Source organism: Antennarius striatus, chromosome 17, assembly GCF_040054535.1.
Source record: "Antennarius striatus isolate MH-2024 chromosome 17, ASM4005453v1, whole genome shotgun sequence".
In the NCBI taxonomy this organism is placed as follows: Eukaryota; Metazoa; Chordata; class Actinopteri; order Lophiiformes; family Antennariidae; genus Antennarius; species Antennarius striatus.
Genome location: NC_090792.1, coordinates 1,152,501 through 1,162,500, shown reverse-complemented (window position 1 = coordinate 1,162,500; position 10,000 = coordinate 1,152,501). Strand labels below are relative to the sequence as shown.

Genomic DNA, 10,000 nt, shown 5'->3' with positions numbered 1-10,000 from the left:
GCTGCTGCCCCCATGACCCGACTCCGGATGAGAGGATGAAGACAGACGGATGGATGGATATTTAACAATAAACTCAAATGTTCTGTATCAATATAGAAATGGTTATGGATCTTTATGAATGACAAACATTGTTTGAAAGTTGCATCTGACACGTGTACACGTAGATTTAGCCTTGCTTTGGATGTGAATTTTACTACATTTTAAAATCGTGATAAGTCATAAGCCTGGTGTGGAGAGAACAGCTGCACCTAATAATTTAAACACCTGGTGAAATACTTTAGGGAGTACAGGAATAAATGGGTAATAGAAAAAGTAGTATTGTTGACCCTGAGATGTCTCTGTGATTACCCTCGTCGTGTTCTTCCGTCTCCTTGTGCATACGTGTCTTGCATCATTTCACGCTCAGTTAACTCTTGAATAATATAGCCAAGGTTTATGCATTATAGAACACACATGGCTGAACATATGTAGGAAAGATAGTAGATGGGGGAGGAGGTGGGGGTGGAATAACAAGGCGTGGTCGGCAGCTGCTTTACCTTCAACATTGTTTCTTCTGGCTTGCTGGTAATGAAGAGTTTATAAACCTCAGGATCATCTTTGATTTTAGATTTTCTATTAAAAATGACACACAGTGAGACACGTCTAATCAAACCTAAGGATCAGTTCATTCTACATGATGTCAAAGGATTGTTGTCCGCATTTTCATCATCACATAAATAATTCTAGTGTTTACAGTTTAAAACTGAAGACTGAATTGAGCTTCTTTTCAAGAAATCACACATTTACCCGGATACACAATTTCCTACAAGCAGCAACCCAAAAAACTTTTCTCCCAAAAAAAAACAAAAACCGTTAAAAAAAAAAAAATCAGACAAGATAACACAAATTATTTTAAATGGCGTAATTAACATGGACCTGCACATGCCAAAAATAAAATCCAATAAATAAAGAAATTATTGCACAGTTAAATGCTCCACGTTACAACTGATTGTTTAAAAATGAACCCCAAATGAGGCAGTTAAGACAGCTTCACTTGGTGTAAAACATTTTTCACTTTTTCTTCTAGTTGGCAGTTTTCTAAAAATAAAAAATAAACCCCAAGTATTTTTTTTTTCAGAAAAAAAAGAAGGTATCTAGCTACCACACTTTATTTTGTTTAGTTCATTTGTTCGTTTCCAGTCGGAGTATGGCACAGAGTTCTGATGGACTAAAATTCGGTTCAGGTTCTCTCTGCGTGTTCAATTTTGACCTCATTGGTCATCAAGTGTTCTCCGTGCCACTTTTTCATGTGTTTCTCCAGAGTGCTGTACACACTGAAGGGCATTTGGCAAATGTCACAGCGGTAGACCTCCTTACCCAGCTGGCCGTGCGTCTTCATGTGGCGCGTGAGCTTGGAGCTCTGAGCACAAGCGTAGTTGCACAGCTCACACTTGTAGGGCCTCTCTCCGGTGTGGCTGCGCCGGTGCACTGTCAGGTTGCTACAGTTCTTGAACACCTTTCCGCAATATTCACAAGTATCGCACCTCCGGCTATCCTTGGAGCTGGGTCGACCAGGACCTGGGCCGCCACCCAGGTGGGGTGTGCTGCCTCCACTCGCAGTGCCGCTACGACCCGACAGACCCCCGTCGAGTAGGTCGCAAGGAGGTGTTGAAAAGCGTAGACTGCCGTTCTCAGAGGAGTGCTCGGAGGAGGTGGCAAAGGGAGATTGTCTGGAGTCGGTGAAGCCTAGGAAAGGGTCTTTAATGAAGTGACGCGAGGCAGCGTAGCCCACCAACCACTGGGAGTACACGTTCTCAGATGGTATGTGGGGTGCTGGTGGGATGTCCAAGTCCTTCTCGATCTTGATTCTCTTAATGGACGAAATAGACAGGCTAGGGCTGGTGACGGGATTGGGTTTACGGGGAAACAGACCTGAGAAAGAGTCACCAGAACCACAGTTACGGCCATTTATTGTTGTCCTTTCTTCCTGCTGGTGGTGGTCCATCTCGCCAGCGACAGAGTCCTCATCCCCCATGTCCCCCTGGGCATCTGAGCACCTCTTGGAGAATGGAATCCTTTTACGATTGTCAACTATCAAATTATTGTACTGTTGTATGGAGTTGAGCCCCCCACCTTCCACCATCTTCTGTAGGGCAAACGATGACTTTTCTGATGGTGGTTTGCAGCCGTTCTCCTTGTGTCGGTAGAACTCAGACTCCATACTGAAGTTGGATTCTGGTCGACTCTCGTTCTCAAGTTCTTCTTCCTCCTCCTCCTCTTCTTCTTCATTACCTTCCCCGTGGAAGTCCCCATCACGGTTCTTCATGCCCTCACCCGTGACGTCACTGGTGCCTGGCTCTGGAGAGCTTGTGGTAGACAGGCCATCATCTGAACGCCCAGTCAGGGATCCAGCCTTGTGCATGTGGGTCTTCATGTGGCGCTTCAGCTTGCTTGCCTGAGAACACGCATGGTCACACAGCTGGCACTTGTACGGCTTCTCTCCGGTATGGCTGCGCCGATGCACCACCAAGTTGCTCTGAAACTTGAAGGTCTTACCACAGAACTCACATGACTTGATTTTGTTTTGCGTCTGGGGCGGTGTGGTGCTGTTTGGGGGCATGGGTGGCAAGGGAGGTGTGCTCAGAAAGGGTGATTTTGCCCCAGGCTGAAACGGGTTGGGGTTTAGTAATCGATGCATAGGGTTGGCCCTGCTGGGGGACAACGGTGGCGTGGTGTTGTTGGTGTTCCCTGCTAACTCACGTAGCCGCCTGGAGAAGTCCATGGACTGGGACTCCAGGGCCATGGGCGTGAGCCGCATCACCCTCTCAAAGGCACTAGGATGCTGCGCGATCAGCCCCATTTCCTCTGCACTCAGGCGTTCCAGTCGATGGGCGTCCATGTGGTGGCGGGGGGGCGGGCTGACAAACGGTGGCGTGTTCGGCATCCGATTGTCCATGAAGCCCGGAGGGGGCTCCCGAAGCAAGGGGCCGGTCATCCTCAGGAGGTGGAAGGGGTTGTTGTCGCCCATGAAGTTGGTGAGAGGTGACTGTGGGATGGAGTCACCGCCGATGGGTGGGGGCATAGTGATGCGTGGGGTGAGGGCAGTGGTGGAGGGGTTGGACTCCAGGTAGATACGGATGCCGTGGTTGTTCTGAGCGTGCTGCAGCAGGAACCAGGCGCTGGGGAAGGGCTGTTTGCACGTCGTACAGATGTAGCTGGAAGGCTCATTCCTACCGCCTGCAACACACAAAACACAAATACAGTCAGGCTACATTAAAACAGTCATTCATACCACACTGTCTACAACGTCGCTCAAACATGGAGTCCTATCAAGTAAAATGAGATCCTACCTTTCATCTCTAGACATAAATCTAATTTATTAATGAATCAAATTTCTATTGTAACGTAGAAAATGATAAATAACACATATATATATAATTCTAAATATATAAATATATTTAATATATTCTTTTTAAACATCATGATTCAAAATAAATGTCTTTTCTTTTCTTTTTTTTAAATGGAGAATTTCACTGACACAAACTCCTGAAACACAAAGGGAATGGCCTCCTAGACAAACACACACACACACACACACACACACACACAAACACATACACACACACACACACACACACACACACACACACACACACACACACACACACAAAGTTTTACGATCACTCTAATTCTCATGCTCCAATTTAGTAAATAAAGTTTGACGGCTTGACCTGGTAAAAGAACTTCTGCTTCGTGCCGAACATATGCTGCTGAAGCTGGTTCATTCACTTACCCTATGTGTGTGTGTGTGTGTGTGTGTGTGTGTGTGTGTGTGTGTGTGTGTGTGTGTGTGTGTGTGTGTGTGTGTGTGTGTGTGTGTGTGTGTGTGTGTGTGTGTGTGTGTGTCCTCCAGACACAGGATGTACAATAGCTTGTCACCTCCACAGTCCTCTAAAAGCCTTTTCTCTAAATAACAGTGGACAGCCTATACACAAACACACACACACACACACACACACACACACACACACACACACACACACACACACACACACACACACACACACACACACAGAGGAGTTGCTTCAGCTCTTGTCTGCAGGTTTTTCTTTACTTTCTTGCACATAAGCTGTTTTACTTGCGGACATGAAAACAAGAACTCTGACAACATGAACCCCTGTACCTTCACCTACCACCACATCAGTTCCTCTCTCTCTCTCTGTATATATATACTGTATATATACACAAACATATATTTGAGTTGAAAAACCACGAGAGGATCCGGTAAATGCTCTGTATTTCTCAGCTGTCAAGATAAATCACTAGAAGGGCAGCTAATGTTCAACAATTAAGTGTATAGGAATTCGTGTGTGTGTGTGTGTGTGTGTGTGTGTGTGTGTGTGTGTGTGTGTGTGTGTGTGTGTGTGTGTGTGTGTGTGTGTGTGTGAGATTATTGTGTGACAGTGGAGAGAAAGTGGGGGGGACAGTGTTTATGCTATGAATGCCTTGTATTTCAGGTTGCAGTGGAAGGAGTGTGTTGTGCTTTTTGTTTGGGACATTTTATGTGTGTGTGTGCGTGCATGTGTGTGTATATGTGTGTGTGTGTGCGTCTGTGCGTGCACTCCCATGGGAGGGGTTGGGGGGGGGGGTCCAACACAGATGGCAAATAAAGTATGCAGCCTGAGGCGAGAGCACATTATGCTAATTCTAATGTCAGCTGTACTTTAATATACGACTCTATTTAATCACCCCATTATTTCCTATTTCCATACGAAGAAACAGAGACAGAGGGAGCTGCTCATCACTTCACTGGGAGAACGCAGAGACCCGTGTTTTATCGAATGCTATTTGTGCAAGTTTTACATGTCCTGTTGAGATCTGCAGCTCTGAATTCTTAAAATCATTTTGTCCTTTAGATACTACACATCAAAATTAATAGTTTTTACACAAATTGATTCAAAATTTTACCTTTTTTTTTTTTTTAATAATAATGGAAAGTTTGACAAAACAAAAACAAGACAATTGTTGAAAAAGAATAAACTTCATTAGAAACTCAAGAGTCCGTAGGAATCCGTCATTTACTCTCAATCCCTCTAATCTGTAATCTCACAGTTAAACTGTGACCGTCTGAATTTTGTTTGGCTCATGTTCACATGTACACACACACACACACACACACACACACACACACACACACACACACACACACTTGCAGCATTGCATGTCTGGTTATTAAAAACTGAGACATTTGAGCCTCCGTCCAGCAAAAGATGTTTAAATATTTTCACATTTCATAAAACATGTTCATCATTATGTGGAAAAAATGGATCATTTGACAACTTCAGTTTTGTCATTCTTGAGGAAAGTGTAATAATGTGCAGCCACTGTGTGTTAATGTGTAGTAGAAAGACTGCGAGTGCATGTGTGTGTGTGTGTGTGTGTGTGTGTGTGTGTGTGTGTGTGTGTGTGTGTGTGTGTGTGTGTGCGTGCGTGCGTGCGTGCGTGCGTGTGTGTGTGTGTGTGTGTGTCCTCCAGCAGCAGCCATCTGGAAGAGAAACCAGGGGTAACACACACTGGCTTCAGTCCCTCCATCCATCGCTAACCCGCTGGAAGGGTTTGGTTCATCCTCTCTGGTTCAGTTTCACACGAGTTAAAACTCTCATTAGTGCCTGATTCCAGTTTTCACTATTTCACTATTATAATCTGCCATAATTGCTGTGGGTGTGCCTCATAAAAATAAAAAAAAAAAGAGAAGAAAGGGAATCAGTTCGAAGGTCAGCTGTTTGTTAGCGATGTTGGTGTAAGTGTGTTCGGCTGGGCAGGCAAATGGCTCCATTCACACACACCCTTGTTCTTCAATAAATATTATTGGGTTAAACAGGTTAAATAGCTTGATTAAATCAGAGCAATTACCCACGAGGGCAGAACAGAGAGAGAGGCAGTGAACAGAGCCCAATCTGTACAGTTGCTTTAAAAAATGCAAATCGCTGCAAAGTGCGTGATTAATGTAGTGAGTGTTAGGGGAGTGCCGTTATTTCCACACACACATTTGTGTCTGACAGCCAAGGAGACAAACGCTGAGTGAGAAGCAGAGTGAAAGCCAACTCATCTGTAAGTCTACTTACATTTAATATTAATCTGAGGTGTCATTCATCTTAAATTTTGTAAACTCTCAAACTGCCACTCATTTTGTGACAGTTCATTTCAAAATTTATTGATATTTCATCACAGAAGCCAAAGCCGCAAAAAAAAATTACATCTGAATATATTTAACTGACTTAAATGTCACAGATTCAATATTTATTTATTTTTTTCTACAGAACTTAAAGGTAGGATCACATCTCTAATAATAATTGTCGAATAAAACTTAATGAACTAGTCATCTGGATGTTGAGTTTAATGGTTTTTATCAAAGTTGACACAGAGACAGGCCTTTAAATAGCTCTGAGCTTCTGCCACTGAGGTGTGATCACAGTTTTAATCAGGACTCATGTAGTTTCCCTCTAACTTGTGTTCTAAATTGAATTAAATGACATTAAATTAAACTGAATTAAATTACAGTAAAAACTTTGTGCATTTAAGTAGCCCATGTTGATCCATCCATCCACTCAAACTGGGTGACAGTTAGCAGAAAGCTGGTCTAGAGCTGCATACAGTCAGCAAACAGATATACGTGATTGGTTTGAAACACAGGAGGAATCAGAAAAACAACTGGCAGGTTCTAAAGGAAAGACCTGGATAGAACAATGGAATAAAATAAATAATGATTAATACTATACACAATGGAGCTGTGTACATTAATGTAGAGCTGATATTCTTCAGTGATTTGTGGCTACAGATCATTTATATGTGGACAGTTCACTGCTCAAGTACACCTCCTGTGTGAAGAACCCTTTGGGGTTTGTCACTGACGTCCTGTCAGGTGAAGAATCACCTGTTCTCTACAGACGGTATGGACTCTGAGCTGAATGGAACCACACCCCAGCAGAGTTTTAGACCCCTCCTTTCCCAATCACCTGTCTCGTCCAAGTCTCTCTTCCCTCGCCACCCCAACATAAAGCTTATTCAAAAATCATGGTGCCAAGTGGGTGGAACATACCTCACACACACACACACACACACACACACACACACACACACACACACACACACACACACACACACACACCAGAGCTCCTTCCCAGAACGTGATGCAGGAGTCCTGGTTGTGTCTGAATCAGGTATGTGGGGGGACTGACTGGTGTGAAGACGTGAGGATGTCTCTCTCCCTGTCGTCTCTGCTTGTCCGACATCTCTGTCCACACCAGTGAACCACACAGAGCTGGATGTGTTTTCACATCACCATCACCTTTCCTAACATCCTTTAATCTAAATTAAAGCTCCGTTTGAAACACGAATGAAACGACAGGACGAGAGGAGGTCTGGTCTGAGTGTTACGGTCAGACTCCACTTGTTTATTCAAGGGAAGGAAGGGAGTCGGGGGGGGGCAGGTCGAGGACAAGAGCAGATCCAGACCAGATGTAAATTAAAGAGGGGCATGGAATGGAGTGGGGGGGGTCTGTGTTGGTAGGCCTTATAAGGCCTGGACATCTGTGGGTCCTGGAGGAGCTGCTGAGCAGAACCATAAACTCTACACAGAACTCTACAGAACATGCTTAATGCTTATGTTTCTGGGTACTAGATCACCATTGAGGGCTTCAGCCAGTTTCACCTCAGAATTCACCTTTACTGACTGGAGATCATCCTTCTCTCTGTAATATTAGCCTTTCATAAACCAACTGCATGCCAGATTTCCTGCATCAACGCCAGACAACCTCTAAGCTCCAGGTCTGGATTCGTGAACTGTTAATGGAATATTGTGGACACACTGACTGGAATCAGGACGACTAACATAACCATCCAGTCTGTTTTCATTCCATCACAAACACGTGAACACACAGTCTGTAATATAGACTCACAGAGCTGCCCGAGAGTTAAAGGAGGAAGGCTTTAGTCTGATTTTATTTTAAACAACAACCCCAGAGTCAGCAGGCCAGTAATAATAAAATCACTTTATGGGTAAAAAAAAAGTCATTTTCTCATGAGAATATCTCAGGAAGAATATTGAGACAGCGAAAGAATATTCAGCACACCCATCAAACTATGTCCCACACACAACCTAGATCGACACACACACCCTTTTCACCACACATCACCATCTGCAATCACAACCTGCTCAACAGCAACATGCTGAGAGTAATGAGCAATCTAACGCGCAAAAGTACCGACACTTCCTGTCAAACGCTGCAGTAATGAGAGACAACGGAAACTAGAGGAACTGGGAAAACTGGTGCATTTGTCCAATGACAGCGTGACTCCATGAGAGGCCCAGAAGGAGTGAGAAAGATAAGACGTTAGAGGCATGTCTCCGTCGTCTGACTGTAGAATAAAACAAGAGGAGAAGTGAGAACAGTTAGTCAGTTAATACCTACTGACACACCAGCTAGGATCAGTGCAACTGTTATTTAAAAAATAGACATTTATAGTCATAAAACAGCAAATCATGGAGGTTAATTCAAAAATGTTGAAGTTAGAAATCCTGATTGTATAACTTTATTCATGCTGCATTGGCATGTGGGATTGCTTTCTTTAGAAATACGTGTGGCACAAGTCAGGATTTCATCTGGGACATTCTTTTATATTCAATAGTAAGACAATAAGAAAAACATCTACAGTCAGTGTCATACTATAGTCAGGTTTTTCTTTTTTTCATTAAAGCTTTCTTAGTGGAGCTTAAATATCAAACCTTTAAAAAATGGACATTAATTCATTCATTTTAGAATTATTATTTCTGGATATTTCTCACATCATTCTTCAGTAGAAATAATATTTATTATATTGCATGAAAAGCAGCGCATGTGGACTGTTCATTCCAAAATTATCAGTAAGTGTGAGTGTGAGTGTGAGTGTGTGTGTGTGTGTGTGTGTGTGTGTGTGTGTGTGTGTGTGTGTGTGTGTGTGTGTTTGTGTGTGTGTGTGTGTGTGTGTGTGTGTGTGTGTGTGTGGCCCAGCGATGTACTGGCAGCGCGTCACTGGTGTACTGCCAGGATGTGAGTTGTTAAGAAAACAGAGGGGGGGGTTGTGTTTTTTAAAACCTTGAAAAAAAAAGACCATTAACAGACCTAATTTATTTTTATTATTAACGTTAGACCCTCTGATCCGGTTTAACACTGTTTAAGATCAGGTCCAAACTCATCCATTTTGCTTTGGTCTCAGAGGTCACAATGTCACACCCCTATGAAGGATACACACACTTTACACTCCTCACTCACTGCTATCAGCCTCCTGCTGATGTGTGAACTGAGTGCAAAGCTTTGAATAGAATTAAGAGAACAAACAAAGTTTTCTAAGTCGTTATTCTCATTTCAGTAGTAATTACCTTGTAATTCACTAGAAATAAAGTTTCCTCCACACCGGACACAGGGTGGTTCACACGGAAGAAAAATGCCTGTCATTGATTCATTTACTGATATAGAGAGAGATACAGCAGCACCGCATTAGTTAGTTGTGAACTTGTTCAGAGAGATCAATAGAACAAATGTAGCTCGTGACCTTTGTTAATCTTTTCCTCTAGCTAAATAATTGAGGCCTGTCAGCGGGGGGGAGAAGGCTCTGATACCAGGATACCCGGGGGGGTAGCCTGAGCCTGGGTGGGTGAAAAGAGCGAGCTCCAAAAGTAGTTCTTACATAACTGTCAGAACATTGCAGCAACATTTCTTACAAAGAAGGATGCACAACTACATGAGCATCTTGGTACTTGTAGTAAATGTAGGACTTCCCAGACAATCCCATAAACTCACCTTCCACACCAGACGGAGCTGCAGTCATGACTGACAGTGTTACAGGGATTTTTAGTGAATCCATCTTTTAAATTACGCTAACATTTCCTTTGAAATCTCTAGACTATGAGATCTACATGTATTTACTTGTTATATTATACCAGTTTGGGTACACACACACACACACACACACACACATACCA

At 43.3% G+C, this 10,000-nt stretch overlaps 1 protein-coding gene across 1 annotated transcript in view; it reads right to left on the bottom strand.

The window, feature by feature from the left end:
- Positions 1-10,000, bottom strand: part of bcl11ba (BCL11 transcription factor B a) — a 29,552-nt gene that overhangs the window by 3,113 nt on the left and 16,439 nt on the right. The window contains exon 3 of the mRNA XM_068339629.1: positions 1-3,216. This exon is cut by the window's left edge and continues 3,113 nt beyond it. Within this exon, the coding sequence (XP_068195730.1) occupies positions 1,220-3,216 (1,997 nt within the window). The 3' untranslated portion in view covers positions 1-1,219. The remainder of the gene's footprint in view (positions 3,217-10,000) is intronic.